The following is a 19,297-nucleotide window of genomic DNA, read 5'->3' on the forward strand; positions in this document are numbered from 1 at the left end:
GAAGAAAGGGGTAGATAGGAGTGACGTAATAAGAGACAGTGACACCTAGATTGATAGTTCTTCAAAGAAGCTCTTACCCTGAGTTTTTCAAAGAGCTCTGCAACTTTCAACAAGTACCTAAAAAGAAGCACAAAGAAAGCAGTGAGTTTATCTGTATTTCATGGAAGTCTCATGTAGAATGCAAGAGTGATTAGGTTTCTACTTGAATGCTACACAAGTTTGTCTAACCCTGCACCAGTGTACAAGTCCCTATTTGAATAAGGAAGTTCAAGTACAGGTAAGGAAGTGTGTCGGGACTGAAACTGAAAGCTGAGCAAAAAAGAGAAGAAGCTTTTAACTTTATCCGGTTTCTGAGCTATCCAACTTGTAAGCTCTTTTCCAACAGGCCTGCTTTGAAGCTCTAGAGCTGTGAAGCAGTGCTTAACAATGCTTACAGAAAACCTCTTTAGAGGCAGACATTTTGTATTGCACCACACTTATACCTACAAATCAATCAAGCCTGGTACACAAGGCAATTTTTCATAGCAGTTGCAGTCCAGTCAAAACCAACATGTTAACAAATTAACACTTGTTGACTTGCATTAAGAGAACCTTGGTGTAGACAGTTACGTCAGCGTTTGTCCAAACACACAAATGCTCACTCAATGGTATCTGTGCACTATAGAAAGATGCTGACTGCGACCCCTTGCCCCTCTAGCAGAATATAGGAAGTCTCATATGTTGCAAGTGCTCCTACTCTACATCCCAAAGGCTATGTACTCTACTGCAGCCTGGTTACAGGGGCTAGGAAGCAGGAAGACTGGCCAGCCTGTTTACAGGTAGCCAGGGTCCCTTCTATACTACAAATTCTGATCTCATTGTGGGAAGACAGACACGTGTTGGACCACCACAGGCTCCAAGCAAAGTACAGGCAGTCCCCAGGGTTACGTACAAGATAGGGACTCTAGGTTTGTTCTTAAGTTGAATTTGTATGTAAGTCGGAACTGGTACATATTGTAGGGAAAACTCTAGCCAAACATTTCTCCAGAGCTCAGTTTTATTCTCCCACCCCTCACTTCCCTCAGTCCTTTATTCTCAAGCTGAGGTGTCTGCTGAGAAAAGCCGCTCCGCGTCTCCCTGGTCTGCTGGGGGGGGTGGGGGGGGGGGCGCTAGCTTCGCATCTCCCTGGTCTGCTGGGGGGAAGCAGCTAGTGCAGGGTTGCCTCACCCCGTTTGTAAGTAGGGATCCGATGCAAGTCAGATCCATGTAACCCGGGGACTGGCTGTACACATGATTGGCGGTCACCACGGGTATTGGTCATGTGTCCACATGTGACATGTTTACAGACAAGCCTGTCATGCCCAGGGTACAAACTCAAGTTACACATTAGACATGGCTTCTATAAGGCCACAGTTTGGTGTTGTGCCCGGTGTTAACCGTCCAGAGCTCCTGGATTAACTAGCATCCTAGCTAGGAAAGATGTTAAGCAGAACTGAATATGTGGCTACAAAGAGCTTGGTATGCCACCTGGAGTCCCAGTCAAGAACCACATTCTGAACACCAATGGCAGATCCACCAGTTACCAAGGGAGGGACCTCAGACAAAGCCAGGAGTCAGTTTATAGTCTAGCGGGATTAAAATGGGAGCTCTCACACAAATCCAAGACCAGGTATTCACTGAACTGTTAGCAGCTTTGCTTACTTTTTAATAACTGTGGGCTCTTCTAAAGCCAGGCTGCTCAAGCAAGCTGATGTGTGGATGTAGTCATCTGCAACATCTGCAGGAACAAGGACAGGGCTTTCAGTTTGGTCTCCAAGCAACACAGACAATTTACATAGAAAAAGTTTGTTAAAGGTTCACTTTTATGTGATCTTGTCATCTTATCTGCTTTTGCACATGAATCCTTGATCCTGTTGTAGTAGTTTATGAGAAAGGTCTTCTCTTGCTCAAAGAAGTCATCTACCTCCTGAAAGAGAATACGATTGGTCAGATCTGCACTAAGAGGATTAGCATCTCCTTCAGTTACAAGGAGATCTTAAACTTTGCTCCTATGTAATGCATCTCGTCAGGTAGGACTCCCCTATACCATGAAGGGGAGGCTACACAGTGAAACCAGCCAAAGCTACAAGTTTCCTCTTTTCGATAAGGTGATGGAGTCCTTAGTCCAGTGCACTGAATTTTAACTTTCCTTTTGATGTGCCTCTCTATAACTTGGGTTGCTACTAGAGAGCCCTGTGGTGTAATGGGCTGCAAGTTAAGTGATGTTGCACAAGCCTCATTCCCCAGGCCAGGGCCATGTGATGGGTAGCAGTTTTAAAGAGCCCAGAGTGCAGAAGTTATGGTTGCAGTTATAGAATGTAGTGTAAAAATTAGTGTTTTGTATTTAGTGCAGCCAAATTCATCAACATGGTAATCCACTTGACTTTAGTGTCTTCTGCTTGTGTGTTCAAAGTAAGAGGTGGTAACTGGAAAAAAAACCAAAAACTTTTACATTCATCTCTTCAACAGTGCAGCTGCAACATGTGATGCACCTGCAAATTAGTGCAAGCTGTTGAGAGAGATCAGGAAAGTCCAGGTAAATGGACTCCATTTCTAGGATTTAATTTAACACAGCTCTGCTCAAGGAGCTTGGCTTGTTTACCTTAACCAAAAGAAGGCTGAGGGGGGACAAGATTGCACTCTTCAAATATATTAGAGGGATAAATACCAGGGAGGGAGAGGAATTATTTAAGCTTAATACCAATGTGGACACAAGAACAAATGGATATAAGCTGGCCAGTAGGAAGTTTAGACTGGAGATTAGACAAAGGTTTCTAACCATTAGAGGAGTGAGGTTCCGGAATGGCCTTCCAAGGGAAGTAATGGGGGAAAAGAGATCTGGCTTCAAGATTAAACTAGATGGGTTTATGAAGGGAATGGTTTGATGAGATAACATGATCTTGGTAACTAATTGACCATTCATTATCAGTGGTAAATAGGTCAATGGAAGGACGATAGGAGTCACTAGAGAACTTTCTGGGTGTCTGGAAGGTGAGTCTTGCCCACATGCTCAGGGTTTAGCTGATCGGCATATTTGGGGTCGGGAAGGAATTTTCCTCCAGGGTAGATTGGCAGAGGCCCTGAAGGTTTTTCGCCTTCCTCTGTAGCATGGGGTACAGATCACAGCTGGAGGATTCTCTGCATCTTGGGGTCTTCAAAGTATTTGAAGGCTTCAATATGTGAGATATAGGTGAGAGGATTATTCTAGGAGGGATGGGTGAGATTGTGGCCTGCACTGTGCAGGGGGTCAGACTAGATGATCATAATGGTCCCCTCTGACCTTAAAGTCTATGCTACTACGTGCAGTCCCGGCAGTCAGCACCTCCTCTACCTATGAAAACTAATCCTCTTTGTAGTGATCTCTGTACAGTCAGGGGTTGGCCTATTAGATCCGATTTTATACCATTTCTTATGAAAAGCTTAGGCTTTGGGAAGTTATGCTCTGCTGAAGGTGGAGTGGCCAGTCTCCAAAGGTTTCACTCAATGCTTTAGTCAAATTGTTCCAGTGGGATGATGCTATTGTGTTATGGCAGGACAGGGCTGTCCCTCCAGTACCAGGTCAACCCCACACAGGGTTTTGCAAATGAAGACTATTCTTGAATGAGCTGTTTCATGGGTAGCTGTTTATTCAGATGCAGGGAGTCCAGGTGAATAGGTTTCAGACCATCTTAATCCAATTCTTTAAGAGGCCAAACAGTACCACCCTGTCTTTCCAGGACTTCAGCTGGCTGTACATACAGGGGCAACATCTCAGCCAGAATGCAGGCTAGCTAGGATATGGTCCTACAAGCTTGCGATGTAAAGGTGATACAGTCAGTGCCCACTGTGTTGCTGTCATTGGAGGCTGCTATTCATCTCAGTGGCTCCATATACATGTTGAAATTCTTCAGAGTCTGCTCTTGGAGAAGAGCAGGTGACCATCACAAGGGTCACCTGCATGCCGAGGGGGGACTAAAGCCATCCAGAATCATCCCCCAGGCTCCTACTACATTCAAGGTGGGACAGGACTTTGTGGCAGGCTCTATTTAATGCTGGACTTCTCCATAGCAACTGAGTGCTACCAAATGGCCTTCGGACAAGGCCAACAGAAGATCGGTGCCACCAATGTAATTTGTTCCCAGTCAGACTCGGCTGGCAGTGAGATTCTGGCATAACGGTAGCAGTTTACTGGCAAATTGGAGATTGCCCTTAGAGAATTCGATATTGGGCTGTACCTAGAGATTGAGCTGAGTTACATTGCAATACTGGCTGGTGTTCCTAAAGCTTGGGGAGGGAGGTTCTCCTTCTCAAAGTCCTAATACTTCCTTCAGCATGAGGAAAGGAGTTCACACCAGTGCCTAGCACCAAAAGGAGTTTCTTGCATGCTGACAAGCGTTCCCTGAGATGATGCCCAAGAGCCCTTCAGTAGGACATCTTGATTTCTGGAGCTGAGGGGAGGCATTTTAGTAGTAGCAGTAGACAATAGTTGGTCTGAGCCGACCATCACATTTTTGCCCAAGAGTTAAATAAACTGTCATGAATGTCATTAGCAGGTATTTCTAGGTGACTCCTCAGTGTACTGAAACTTCAGATGTCCTGAAAGAAGAAACAAGTACTTGGATGGGCTCCAATACCCAACCCCAGCTTGCTAGCCATGTACCTTCTCTACACAGGTAGGTTTTACCTATTCAGAAACAAGCAAGGGCTCATTAACTCTATAACAGAGGAGCTTAACTGATCTTCAGATATAGTAGATACGAGGTAGGCAAGTTATTGAGTAACAAGAGTTAATGAGAACTAGGCGTAATCTGCATCAGGAACAAAGTAAAGCTACATCAAGCAAGAGAAAAAAGTCTTATGATTGTCGGAAGTGAGAAAAAAATATCCTTACCTTAACTCCAGAAAAGAGGACTTCATCAGCACTCTTCACCATGCTTTTTAAAAAGCCACCAAACATCTCTTTTGTATTTTTTCTCCGAACACTTAGCTAAAAACAATCAAAAAGGCAGCTTTAGGGGAGTATGAAGTAGTTCAAAGGCAAGCTTCAAGTTTAATATGGCTTTGGTGTTTTGACTGCACCATGCAAAGTGATGTTTGGACTGCACTAAGTTATTAAATTGCAAGTTTCCACTAGAATTCCTGTTTTCAAGTTGTAGTGCCAGAGATCTATTTGCAAGGAAGGGACTATTGCTGGATACATGGGGAGTTAACTAGTCTGTGCTGAAATCATTTGTGAACAGGGGTGTTGTGACTACCTTTTCCACCACTCCAAGAGCATTCAAAAAAATCCATGTAGTTTAGTCCCTCAGAATAAAGATGAAACACACCAAGCAGAGCCGCTGTGTAATGTTACACAGCAGCCCCTTCGGTTGGGGGACTGACACTGGGTTTGAGGTGCACAGGCTTTTCCAAAAAAGCTGAATTTCATCAGGGTAGATTAAAAACAAACACTTTGTTTTCTAAATCTTTAAGTACATTTTCTTTAAAAAATAAATCCTATTTAAAATTAATTCTAAAATTGACAACCTATGTTAAGGCCTATAATTACTGTAAAACTTTGAAACAAAGAATATTTGCCAAGTGCTTGCTGAAGTTCAAAAAAGGTCACTGGGCTAAGCCAGCTTAATAGTAGCCTCTTCTGTGCAGCGAGATTGTTTTCTTAATTTTTGTATATTTTCTTCATTTTTGTATATTTAACTAGTTCAATTCACTAACTAGTTATTCGAAGTGGAGAAACCAAGAGAGGGTTGGAAGAGCAAGAATGCTTGTTTCTTCTCCCTGTGCATGTTTTTATAAAGAACAGAGGGAATGCAGTCTACAAGTTCTAAAACTGAAAGATAATAACCAGAAAGGTAGTTCCCTAACTACAGTGAATACTTGCTTTAGTAAGTATCAAAAGGTGTAACTTTACTGGCTTATTTTTCTTATGTAGTCAGAACATTTAAGGCAGTTTTATTTCATGAAAGTATTTGTAAACACTTATCAAACTGCAATTTCTAGGACCCCTTCAAATCCACTTCATCTCTCTGGGTCTTTATATATGTGAACGCTGATATTTGAGGCTCATATTTGCAGGTGCAGATGCAATTTTTTTTTTAATCTGCACACGGCTCTACCAATTTCCATCTAATTGATAGCTCGACAAATCATGATATAGTGCAGTGGTTCCCAAACTTTTCGGCATTACATCCCCCTTCTGATTTTTGAAAAAACCCTGCCCCCCCCAAAAAAGGCAGCAAAACTTGAGGAAAAAAAAGGAACTGAGCAGGGCAGCAAAACTTGATGTGGGGGAGGCTGGGTTGCCTTGTGCCCCCCCTGGAATTTCTTCATGCCCCCTCCAGGGGGCATGCCCCCCAGTTTGGGAACCCATGCTAGTGCATCTGCCTAGCTAGCACAATATAACAAGTTATACCATCCATGAGAATCAGCATCTTTCGGAAGCTAACTGAAAGGTACATATGCAAAATAAGATCTGCATCAGTGACTTTAAAAAAGTCAAGGTTTCCCATTTGCTGATTTAGGTCTAACGTTTTAAGTTAATCTAGCCTGGCTTGTAGGTCTCCGTTTATATTTTGAGACAATGCGACTTGTCAGGAATGCTGACCAAAAAACCTTTGAGTGAGGTGGAATTTTCAGCTCTGAAATCCTTTGACTAGTTGATTGTGTGAGCTTACTATGGATGCAAAATCCCATTTAACGGGTTAAATATTGTTTAATTTTAACCCCCACCTACCACTGGGCCAGACAACCCATAGGCAGGAGCTGCTCTGGCTTCTCAACCAGATCAGCCCTTCCCCACTGGGCACCCAGGCCTGTCATGGGGCTGAAGCAGCCCCCTGCCTGCAGCAGGCAGGGGGCTGCTCCAGCCCCACCCCAGTTAAACATGCACTCTACCTAGGCAAGGGTGTTTACATTATCAGTTTTGTTATAGCTACAGCAAATTCCGAACAAGTTCATGGAAAGGGATTGCATTCGTAACATCCTGTCCCAGAAGAGCAGAGGAAATGGAGGAAGATTCCTTACATCCTGGTCATACTCTAGGAAAACGTGGAAGTTGCGATCTTTGCTGAGCACAGGATGAGAAGAAAGTCGCTGAAGGAAAACTTCATGTGAGGACACGGTCTTCTTAAAGACAGCAAGGTATTCCCTGGAAGATAAGGGAAGAGGTATAGTCTGTACTACTACTTCACTGCACAAAATTCATTTAATGCTTAAGCTCAGTGCCTCTGAACCACCATTTCTCTTGGCACATGGCCACTTCCAATATATTTTAGTAGTCAGACTGGAATGGCCAAGAGACTTAAGAGGCTAAAGAGACTATGCAAATGGGACAATCGTATGGACCCATCTTTTGAACTGCACAGAGCTCGTCAGGATGAGGAAGGTACTACGGTTGTTAGGCATTTAAGTAGTAAATACTTTAAACACTTCCCCACCCCCAAGGCACTCCATCCTCTGAGGAATGCTGCCATGAGGATTCCCATAGGAGCCAGGGCAGCGCAGCAGCTGTGGTTGGGCACCCCCCCCCCCCCCCCCCCCACGGCAGTGGGAGTCGCGGGGAAACGGAGCAAGTGCACCCTCAGTTTGACAGGACTCCCGGACCAGATTGTGCAACTGCTCAGCTGGGGATGGCCAATGGGCCATGAGTTTGAGATCCCTGTCCACCACTTTCTAGCTACAGATGTGGTTAAAAAAGGGACATGGTGCCGATACCCTTCAAATTAGAGTTAATTGGGCTCGTGCTACCATGCAAGTAGATCCTCCAATCAAGAGGCAGACCCGCCTTCGGTGTGTGTGTGCACACAACTACCCACGCTTACGCTTCTAGTTCTTGCTTCATCTTTGCAAATTCCTCTTTTGTCATAGACACTTCTCCTTCCCCGAGTTTCTGCATCTTCTCTCTGGGACCATCGAAGTCAGGCTTTGCAGGTGCTGGAGGGATCTAATCAATACAAGAGACCGTTCCAAATGCCTACCACTCTGTTGTGAAGGCTGCTGGCATTTCCATAGTTACCTCAAGCCAACGCACTGCTGCTCTTTTATCCCAGGTTGCATGAAGTGTAGTGTTTGTGGAAATAATAGAGCTTTGTCTGAAGTGCCCACAAACCCTTGCCATTATGTGGAGTCATGGGCCTGCATTTCTATACTGCTTCTTGGCCTAGTTTATCCCATGACCAGCACGGCTCTCAAACCACACTGATGGAGGCTCTCCAGATGCTAGCAGCATTCCCTGGAAGCTGGGCACTTGTGCAGCTGCTCAGGAGAGATTCAAATACCGCCTAGTGATTAGCAGAGCGCCAACAGTTAGGTTTGTTTCCCCGGGGCATGTACAAATGTGCAACACCAGGTGTACACAAAAATATTCTTCATATGGATGCGGAAAAAAGACAAGTAACAGCCAATGTCCCTCAGCACTCAACTCAGAGGTGCTAATCCTTGGAAGTCCTGGGAGCAAGGTACTCAACAGGTACCTTCTTCAGAAGGGCTTCTCTGGGGGTAAGGATTGATACCAACGTGGGGGCAAATCCACTCTGCAGTAGCTGCAGGACTCCCATCTGCTGAGCGTACAGGAGTAGAGGGCCCCCATGTTAGTCAGACAGTTCATGGAAAATAAGAGCAAAACTAAGTTAGTCCCATTTAATCTACAGTGTCAAGATCCAAGAGAGGAAATACTGGTGATGTGAGCTTTAGGCTATGTCTACACAGCAGTGTTATTTCAGAATAACTGATGTTATTCCGAAATAACACTGTTGAAATAACTGCTTGTAGCGTAGATGTGGACTACGTCAAAATAACATGAAGCTGGAGGACTTACTCCAACTCCTGTAACCCTCATTTTATGAGAAGTAAGGGAAATCAGAAGTGTGCTCTTCCTTGGACTTCCTGCTGAGTAGACAGAGCCAAAATAAGCTATTTCGACTTAAGCAATTGACATAGCTGAAGTTGCATAGCTTATTTTGGCTTTAGCCCTGCTGTGTAGACATGCCCTTAGTGTCCTCACTAGCTTCCAAGATAATGTGGCTGTGCTAAGAATAATTCCCCCCCCCACTCTAAAATTCAGTCTTAAACAGCTACACAAACACTTACAATAAGTCCCGCATACTCTTCAGTTTCAGTAAGCGTATCATGTAGCCACACAAAGTCTTCATGTTGCCTCGTAACTGAAAACTCTGGGCTTTGAAAAGTTGGCAGCGTGGTCTGGAAGAGAGGAGATCACGTGGTAAGGTTTTGTACACATGTGCTTTTAGGAGCAGTTTTGTTCATGGCTTTCTATAGCTGGCCCATTTGAAAAGCAAAGGCCACACTCACGGCCTTTTCTAGTGTGGGCTGCCCCAGGAGGAGCCTTCATTGTTTACCTCTTTAGCAGTGAAAGGCTATTTTGTAGTAACAAGATACTCAAGTGTACCATACCATGGAAGCCAACCAGAATTCTTAGCATTGATACCTAGCTCTTACAGTGCTTTCAGCAGAACATGTTACGTTTTTTGGAGAAGGCAGGAATTCTCTCTATTTTACGGACAGGGGAACAGAGGCACAGAGAGGTTAATTTCCCTCTATTGCTGCTAAGCAAAGTTAAGAGGAGCATTACTGGTCTGAAGAGTCAGAACAATCCTACATTTGGACAGTTCTCCCCCTCCCTAAGGTATGAAAGCATAAACAGGCAAGACAAAGAAGAATTTGAAGAGTAGGCAGTAAAAGGAAAAAAAATGTTTTTGTTTTTAAGTACAACAGAAGCAGGATGCTTGCCAAACCATCAGTAGGTCCACTGGATGATTGAGGCACTAAAGCAGAGCTCAAGGAAGGCAAGACTCCTGTGGAGAAGCTAAATTAATTTTTTCAATCTGTCTGCCCTGCAAAAAGGATGTGAGGGAGATTGGCTCAGGTGTAGCCTTTTTGTGAAAAGCGTGAGGACCTCTCAGATGGAGGTGTCACTAGGAGGTGGTTTTGGAATGAACTGATACCAAGTCACAGGACCAGACAGGATTCACCCAACAGTTCTGAAGCAACTCAACAAGTGAAGTTATAGAACTACCACCTGTGCTACACAATCTGCTGATTAAAAAAGTTACTGTTGTATTAGCTATCCTCCAGTCTTCTGTATAGAAGCTTATTTAATGAGGCTCCAGAGGAGATCCTGGCAATTACAGGCCAATAAGCCTAATTTCAGTACCAGGCAAATTGGTTGAAATGATAATCCAGGACAGAATTAGCGCTACAAACTGAACACAACTTGTGAGAAAGTTAACGTGGCTTTTGTAAAGGGGAAGGCCTTGCCAATCTACTAAAATTCTTGCAGGGAGCAAGGGGAAGGAAAAGATGGTCCAGTAGACACAGTGTACTTGGATTTTCAGAATGCTTTTGATGAGGTTCCAAACCGAAGGCTCTTAAAGTAGGCTGTCATGGGACAAGAGGGGAAGGTCCTCTTATGGATTAGTAACTAGCTAAGAGATAGGAAACAAAAAAAGATTTTAGAACAGAGGTAAATACCAAGATTCACCAAAGCTTTGTATTGGGACCAGTACTATTTAATATTCATTAGTGACCTGGAAAAAGGGGTAAACAATGGGATGGCAAAGTTCGCTGACAAACACAAAACTACAAGATAATGAAATCCAAAGCAGATTGCAAAGAGTTAAAGGGCTTTCAAAGCAATGACTAAGCAAAGTGGCAGATTAAACTCAGTCTTGATAAACACAAAGTAATGCACAATGGAAAACGATCCCAGCTACACACACGGAGGGGGTCTAAAATTAGCAGATATCACTCAAAAAAGATCTTGCAGTCATTGCATGCAAAGAACTAGCCACATCAGCTCAATATGCAGTGGCACTCAAGAGCTAAGAGAATGTTAGGAACTACTAAAAAAGGATTGATAAGAAATAGGCTATTATAAATGCATGGCATGCCTTGACTACTTTATGCAGTTCTGGTCACCCGATCTCAGAAGAGATATTAGAATTGGAGAAGGCTCAGAGAAAGGCAATCAAAATGTTTAATGGTATACAACTGCTTCTGTATGAAGTGAATAGTAACACTGGAACTTCTCAGCTTGGAGAAGAGATGACTAAGGGAAGATAACAGAGGTCTATGAAACCATGAAGGGTATGGAGAAAGTTCATAAGGAAGTATTATTTACCCCTTCAACCTGTGGAAATCATTGCCAGGGGATGTGGTGAAGACCAAAAGCACAATTTTACTTAAAAAAAAAAACAAAAAAAAAAACACACACACACCACGAACTACATAAGTTCATAGAGGACAGATCCATCAATGCCTAGTAACCAAAACGGCCAGGGACACATTCCCCACACTCATTGTGTCCCTAAGTCTGACTGCCAGAAGCGGGGAGTGAACAACTGCTGGGATGTGAATATATAATCATAAATGGTTAACCAATAAGCCTGGTCTTATCAATTAATATTCATGGTTACATGCAGGCTCCCAACCCGCTCCTGGGGAGCTAGCTTCAGGTGCACGAACTACTGAAAAACCTCAGTTATACTATTACCCACACGAATATCCCTAGACAGGCATAGATCAGAGAATGATCAGAACAAGGCAGTTATTGAGTGAAGCACCTGGCACTAGCCACTGTTGAAGACGGGATATTTGGCTAGATGGACCTTTATGTGAAAGCCTAAAAACTGGGAATTAGTGGTGTAGGGCCGTTTGGAAACGGTGTAAGTTTCCTACTTGCCTCATTTAAGTGGATTTTAAGGCTGTATGTGTGTATAGGGAACTTCCCCTTTCACCATGAACTTACCTTAGTATGTACAGTGAACTTTACTTTGTCTTTTTCACTCAGAGCATCTGGGATGTCAATTTGTAGGGAAGGATCAATATTCAGATCCACAGACACAGCCCTCATCTGAAACACAAAATTGAAGGCAAGATTAATGTAGTCTATTGCGACTTGACAATATACGTTAATGGATAGGGACAGTGCAGAACTAGGGATGTTAAATTTAGTTTAATCAACTAGTTAAGTGGGGGAGCCACAGCAGGGTTAGCCATTAAAAGGCTAAAGAACAGGAAGAGGGACCCCGCATGAGCCAGGAATCATCTGTCCCGGCTCATGCTGGGGCTCCCCCTGCTGCACCTCTGATTTTTAAGTGTATTAAGAGCCTTAAAAAACAGAGATGCAGCATCTGGGACTGGGCACGAACTGGGAATCGGCTGATTCCTGGCTCACGCCTGGTCCCCACTACACCTTGCCTCCCCTGCAGAGACAATGCTGGGGGAACTGGCTTTTAAGCCAGCTTCTCCCCAGAACTGGCTCCTGTTCTCCCCCACCTTGCTGCTTCTAAGCTTTTGCTTATCAGATAGCTGACTACATCCCCATACACAACCAGAAATTAATACCTTGAAAAAAGATTCAAATCTTGACAGATGTGTCATTGCCGTACCTGACTGTACACTATCTGAAGAGAGGCACAAGAAATACAAATCTTCCCCATTTCCCCCCCCCCCCCCCCCACACACACACCACAAGAAGCTTCTGAACTTGAAGTTTAAACAATCTGTAGCTTTAGAGAGGCCTTAAAGGTACCCACAACATTTTCAGAAGAGTTTGTGCCTTTTATACATTAAAAGATGCAATGTTTACCCATTTGTTTTATGACACACAAAAGTCTGGTCTCCCCAATTTTGTTGGAGGTTTCAGGACAGGGGCCCACACCAGAATTTACAAACATCTGCACTTTGAAGTTAAAGTTAGGCGTGTTGGAAGTTTAGAACGTCATCCTTTCTTCCAATGGTCAACCACCAGTTTTAAAGATGCATTTACAAAAAGAATTAATTTAAGTTAGACATCTACCATTGCTCAGCTTCCACTCTTAGCATGTCAGTTGGCTACTTTTCTGGTGTTGATAGAGCCTGTAATCAAAAGCAAGCTAAAGAAACAACCTCAAGGGTCTTTTCAGGCCCAAATCCAATTATACTTTTGAGCTCTGCAAAAGCGACAAGGAGTCCTGTGGCACCTTATAGACTAACTGAAGTGTAGGAGCATAAGCTTTTGTGGGCAAAGACCCACTTCGTCAGATGCATGCATCTGACGAAGTGGGTCTTTGCCCACGAAAGCTTATGCTCCTACACTTCAGTTAGTCTATAAGGTGCCACAGGACTCCTCGTCGCTTTTGCAGATTCAGACTAACACGGCTACCCCTCTGATACTTTTGAGCTCTGTTTTTGAATAAGTGGGGTAGTCAAAACTTGGCTTTGGGAGATCCCAAGTTAAAGTTCCATTGAAAAGGCAGGTGCTGGGGGACAGGAGTCAGTCAATTTTAACTCTGCCCCATACCAGCACACGTCTCCATCCTGCAGCTATCTACACAACCCGTGTTCCTTTTGATCAAAACCTCTTTAAAATTTTAGTTGAAGTTGAGCTCATGTGTGCACATCTTGCATTTGGAGAAGCCCAATATCTGTACCATTTACCACAAGCTATCCTAAGTCTGGAGCACAGAGTCCGTCTCTTCTCACCCTCTTGTACCACAGAAGTGCCCCCTTGGCTGCCCAGTCTCAGACATCCTGTCCATAGAGCTATTCGCCTCACCACTACTTTACCCCAAGTCCTTTTCCGCCAGAGGATGCCATAAGCTTTGTTTTAAAAGGTATTCGTTGCCAGACTTAAATATCTGCTTCCCTCCATTCTGCCTTATTTCCCCTGCCCGTTCCATAAGTTTTTTAAGGTGTAAAATCTTCAGGGATGCCCCTGCAGCACGGTCACCACATCTGGCATACTTCCCATCCCACCACTCAAAACCTAGAAAGCACTTAACAGTGCCACTGCAGAGTATGGTTCCAGTTAATAGGTAACTACTGCTACCACCATTCGATCCGGACATAGCGCACCTCTCCAAGGAGACTGATGTTTCTAGGCCAAACTGTGTGGAACCACGGAGAGCCAATTACACAAGTTGCTCCAATAAGACCGTGGCCTCCCACATCTCAGGACCGAGATGTATGCCATGAACCCTCCTTAACTGATTCCAAGTAGTTGTGTTCTGGAAAGGTCTCTTCGCTTTGCAGTGATTAGTGTCATACCATCAAGAGCAGAGCTTGAGGCCTTAAACACGATCCTTACACAACCTTAAAGATACAGTTGGAGCATTAGGGCTAGGAGCAAGGTTCACAGAGGGCCAGCCAGGAGATGGAAGAAGTCTTCTGGCACCCTGATTTGAGCTTGCCTTCCACAACACCCAGCTCTGATGCAGCTAGTTCCATCACAGATTGTAGCAAGTATATTCAAAGCTTCCCCTTACGGCAGGGGTGGGCAATCATTTTTGGCCAGGTGCCACTTCAAAAATGTTTCAAGTGCCCCCAGGGCTGCCCAGAAGGGGTGGGGCCAAGATGCTTCTGGGCTGCCCCACCCACAGACCATGATTGGTCTGGGGTGGGGAGCCCCCTTGCTCCCCTTAGGCACCCACACCGCTTCCTTCTGCTGCGCCCTGCCACATGCTCCTCGATAGGTGGGGGTAGGGCAGGAGGCGGCTTCAGGCACTCCTCGCCCCAGGCCAATCTGGGCCAGGAGGGAGTGCGCAAAGCCACTTCAAAAAGCGACATGCTCCTCACAGGGCAGGAGGCGGCTTTGTGCACTCGCCCCTCCCCCAGGCCAATCCGGGTTTGGGGGCAGGGGAGCACATGACCTCTCCTCCTGCCCTGCGAGGCGCGTGTAGCACTTGGAGGGGCCATGCGCTCCTCACAGGGCGGGAGGAAGTTCTGCATGCTCCTCTCGAGCCAGCTCAACCTGCTTGGCAGGCTGGATCCAGCCCAGAGGCCCTTTGGCCCACCCCTGCCTTACAGTGAAATACGGCTGATTAAATGCACTTTGGGTGCCAAAAGGAGTGGACAAAGGAAGAGGCTGTCCAGGATCCCTCTGCTTCTTCCCAACTTAGGGAAACCTTTCATATATTTTAAATTGCCCTCTCCTTCCTACTACACATTCAGACCTTCCTGTCTACTCTAAAAGAGGCCTGAGATCTTAGCCCGATCTACGTAAATGATCACTTACAGGAAATAGAGTCAAGATCCTTCAAACCTTTCAGTTAAGGGATAAGAGTGCTCCAAGATGCATTTTGAATCAGAGAATCAGCAGGTAGGGGACAGGTTTTACCTCCCAGAGGTTTTACAATTCAGGACTTTCCTAGTTAAGTCTCAGGCCTGTACCATGCATCTTATAGCAGCAAAGGGAGGAACAAGCTAGTTTCTCCTCCTTTCCAAGGACACATCCATTTCCATGTAACCATTAGCACCAAGCACCATTTCAGTTGAGCATGTGCCAGTTTGCTAAGCAGCAGAATAGCCTACTCAGCTGGCAGAGCAGTGGGCTGTACAGGCTAGATTCCTATATTCTCAGACAGACGTTCTTTGAAAGGACAAAGCTCAAGTTTTCCCACTCAGACAGATTTAACCTCAGTTGCCCCTCACACACCATGTCAAATAGTGACAGAGGGGCCAGACTACTGAACTATTTTCCCCTCCCTTCTCAACCCCACGCACTTTAAGGCTTCCTTCGATAAGGGGTGTGGTGATCTCAATTGAGAGGTCTGAGAGTACCGGTGTTACTCCATCTGCAAAACTGAGGAGTCCTTTTGCACCTTAACTCCTAAGATTTGGGCATAAAGTTTTGTGGGTTAAAAAACCACTTTACTTTTGTAGGTCTCTAAATTTGAGCATCAGCTTTGGTGGTTTTTTTACCCACAAAAGCTGCTGCCTAAATTTAGAGACATACAAAAGCAAATGTCCTGCTGCTTAGCCTGGTTCACCAACTTAGGCTCAGCAAGCAGGTCATGTGAGTGTTCTCTGCCAAGACAACAGGAATAATGCAGGTTGGAGGCCTAGAGATCATGAGGGAAAAGCACCTGCTGGCAGATAGGACAAGTGTAATTAGCCAACTAATCACACGTAGGTCAGCAACATCTCAGTGCCTCATCCTAACCATATTTGGGTCCCCACTAGGGTTGCCAGCTGTCTAGTCACATGAACAACCCTTGCCCTGCCCGTCACCCCCCCCACCCCCACTTCTCCTAGGCCCCACTGCACTCACTCCAACACCATCCCCAGTGTTAGCTCTCCCCATCCTTCACTTTCATGGGGTTGACGGGCAGATAGGGTGCAGAATCTGGGCTGGGACTGAGGAATTTGAGGTGAGGCATGGAGATCTGGGCTGAACCTGGGTTGGGGTGTTGAGGTGCAGGAGGGGTGTTGGGGTGCAAGCTCTGGAGGGAATTGGGAGCAGGTGAAGGCACAGGGCTGGTGCGGAGCGCTGATTCTGGGAGGGGCTCAGGGACTGGGGGTTGGAGTGCAGAAGGTGGGGATGGGTACATGCTCCAGACAGGTGGTGCTTCCCTCAACAGTTACCACCACCCCTACAGCTCCCATTGGCTGTAGTTCCCAGCCAATGGATGGTGCAGAATTAGCATTTGAAGCAGGACAGTGCACTGAGACCCACCCATCCAGTGACCACAGCCGCTTTCACTAGACATAGCAGCCTACAGTCTCCCAGATAGGATACACTAGCCTCCAGGAGAGGAGTGCGATTCCAAAAGACTCTCCCGTAAACCCTGGAGGGCTGGCAAATCTAGTCGCTGCTGTAATATGGACTGAGAGCACCTGGCCTCTGAGTTTGTAGTCTCCTTAGAAATTGTAAGAGAAGTACTCCCACTTTTAGACCTCAGAAAACCATGCCAGAGAGGTTAAGGGATTTATCCAATGACCTACCACAGGTAGTGTGGCGGAGCCAGTAATTCAACCCAGCTACTCAGCCACAAGGCTATCCTCCTTTGAAAGGAAGGCTTCTGAATAGAGCCGAGAACGAAAGCAACACTCCAACACTGGCGCAGTTTGTAGTGGATGCTCTTGACTTTTACCCACACAGGAGACACTGATGGCAGGAACTCTGTTAGTGCACATGGCACCTAGCTACTCAAAGACCTACAATGTTTCTCTCTCCAGTCAAGGTAAGAGCTCTGATTGTTTACTGCTATTAAAGCCATGTATGTAGCAGACAAGTTTTATGCAGCAGCAGCAGCAGCGACTTGCTGGGCAAGATTAGCTATTTTGCATATACAGGCAGTCCCCAGGTTATGAACAAGATAAGGACTGTAGGTTTGTTCTTAAGTTGAATTTGTATGTAAGTCGGAACTGGTACATATTGTAGGGGAAACTCTAGCCAAACATTTCTCCAGAGCTCAGTTTTATTCTCCCACACCTCAGTCCTTTATACTCAAGCTGAGGTGTCTGCTGAGAAAAGCCGCTCCGCGTCTCCCTGGTCTGCTGGGGGGAAGCAGCTAGTGCGGGGTTGTCTCACCCCGTTTGTAAGTAGGGATCTGATGTAAATCGGATCCATGTAACCCGGGGACTGCCTGTAACCCCAAGCCTCAACACTGAAGTGTTAGTGCTGATGAAAAACATTGCTGGACAGCTCTGAAATGAAGCCCCCAATCGAGCCCCATGACCGCCTTGTCAGTATGCCACCACCTCACCCAGGGAAACTGAGGGCACCCCTGCTCCTAGATAGACCTGTCACTGGGAAACTGTCAAATATGCAAATGCAAAGAGAGCCATTATCCTTGGCAGGCCCACAAAGAAACCTCTGGTCATGGTCCATAACTACCAGTTAGCCAGCACCACATGGCCACTCTAACAAGTGCAGAAGAAGTGCTCAATTTTCAAATGGAAAGTGATGGAAAGAGAGGGACCGGGTCTGGTCACATCTATTGACCACTGGACACTCAAAGTTTGGATACTATGAGCAAGGGAGGCCCTGGGTTATCACCTGCTGCCATCTGTTTTTCGTCAGGCAGCAGCAGCTCCCAGCCCCTGGGTGGCAGAGGTGGAAAGGGAAAAAGCAGTGAACAATGGGGGGCATAGAGGCAGACAGGGAGAGAGGTTCCAGCTAGAATGTCAGCTTAACTATTACCAGGTTGGCAGCCCTAGCGCTTCCCCTGCTTTCCATGGTGTAGGATAGCAAGGAAGGGGTATTGGTGTTGCCATGCCCTTTTAGGAAGGGAAAAGAAAGACAGACTAGCAAAGAAAGCTTGTACAATCAGCCACTCTACAGCAGAACACCCAACGGCTCACTCCCCCACAGCCCCAGCCTTGATGGAAGTGTTTGTTTCACTTCTGTAATTGTGACAAAACCGTAAAGCCAGACACGTGTTTCACTGAACACCTTCAGCATGTGAAGGAGTTGCAGGACATGCATTGAGGACCCCATTCTTTTTCTGCGATAATCTGGTCCAGTGCCTGGCTTCAAGCCATTGATTATTAGGCACTGTCTACACAAGTTACAGTACTCTAAAAACTGCCTGGCTCCCCCAACAGCATACTGCTACTGCTAAGTGCTCTAACACATGGTCTAGAAGATTAAGGATGCAAGTATCGGGAAATTGACTAATCGATGCATTTTTGCTGGGCTGTTGCTACACTTCAAAGGTGAAAGTGCTGAAGCCGGGGAGTCCCCAGCTGACCCTGGGCTCAGTGCAGCGCTGCCACTTTGAAATGCCAGAAACCTGGCATTGGGCACCTTGTGCATTTCAAAGCGGCAGCACCGCTTGGAGCCTGGAATCAGCTGGGGAGTTGCAAGGTGACCCGGACCCCGTGCAGCCCTGCCGCTTTGAAGTGTCCCCTTCACTTCAAAGAGGGTGGGTGGGTGGGGAGTGACTAGTCCTTCACATCCCTAATCTAGATACCGTTTGGGTTAAGTCTGCCTTCAACAATTCTGAATACCATGAGTCTGAACTGCTGGCAAATCGGCCTCGTACTCTCCCAGAGTGCATCAGTAGTCTAAAAATCTTTCAAAGTTGACTTTCTAGAAGTTATGCTGGGAACCAGGGGATAGGGACTAGGGATGTGAATGGTTAATTGATGGGGCTGGAGTAGCCCCCTGCCCACAGCAGACCCAGCCCAGCCACAGGGGGAGGAGGAAGGGGACATGCTTCAGCCTGGCTAGAGTGGCCCACCCCTCCCTTGAATCAGTGTAATGTTGAACCAGTTAAACAGTTAACCAATTTAAAATGGGATTTTACATTCCTAATAGGGACCCAAAGGAAATGTCAACTGCAAGTTTGAGAGCACACCACTGTTGGTTTGGGGGGGGAAATAGATGTTCAGAACACAAAGCCATACAGCAAGGGCAGACAAACTGTCCATGCTTAATCTGGTTCAAACAGATGAAGTCTAACAGTGACTATGTGTTTGATCACTATCGGGCTTAGTAGTTCCTTTCTGCCTGGTGAGTTTGAGTCTGCACACAGCACAGCTGTTAGCCTTGTTAACTGAGCCAGGGCTCAGAAGA

The 19,297-nt window shown here is 45.8% G+C and overlaps 1 protein-coding gene across 1 annotated transcript in view; it reads right to left on the bottom strand.

The window, feature by feature from the left end:
* SNX5 (sorting nexin 5) overlaps window positions 1–19,297 on the bottom strand; it is a 43,148-nt gene that overhangs the window by 8,951 nt on the left and 14,900 nt on the right. Inside the window, exons 2-9 of the mRNA XM_075925752.1 lie at window positions 11,762–11,866; window positions 9,085–9,195; window positions 7,818–7,939; window positions 7,021–7,144; window positions 4,889–4,984; window positions 1,840–1,945; window positions 1,681–1,756; window positions 78–117 (exon numbers count right to left, since the gene is read on the bottom strand). Of these exons, the coding sequence (XP_075781867.1) occupies window positions 78–117; window positions 1,681–1,756; window positions 1,840–1,945; window positions 4,889–4,984; window positions 7,021–7,144; window positions 7,818–7,939; window positions 9,085–9,195; window positions 11,762–11,866 (780 nt within the window). The remainder of the gene's footprint in view (window positions 1–77; window positions 118–1,680; window positions 1,757–1,839; window positions 1,946–4,888; window positions 4,985–7,020; window positions 7,145–7,817; window positions 7,940–9,084; window positions 9,196–11,761; window positions 11,867–19,297) is intronic.

Source organism: Pelodiscus sinensis, chromosome 3 (assembly GCF_049634645.1).
Source record: "Pelodiscus sinensis isolate JC-2024 chromosome 3, ASM4963464v1, whole genome shotgun sequence".
Taxonomy (NCBI): Eukaryota; Metazoa; Chordata; order Testudines; family Trionychidae; genus Pelodiscus; species Pelodiscus sinensis.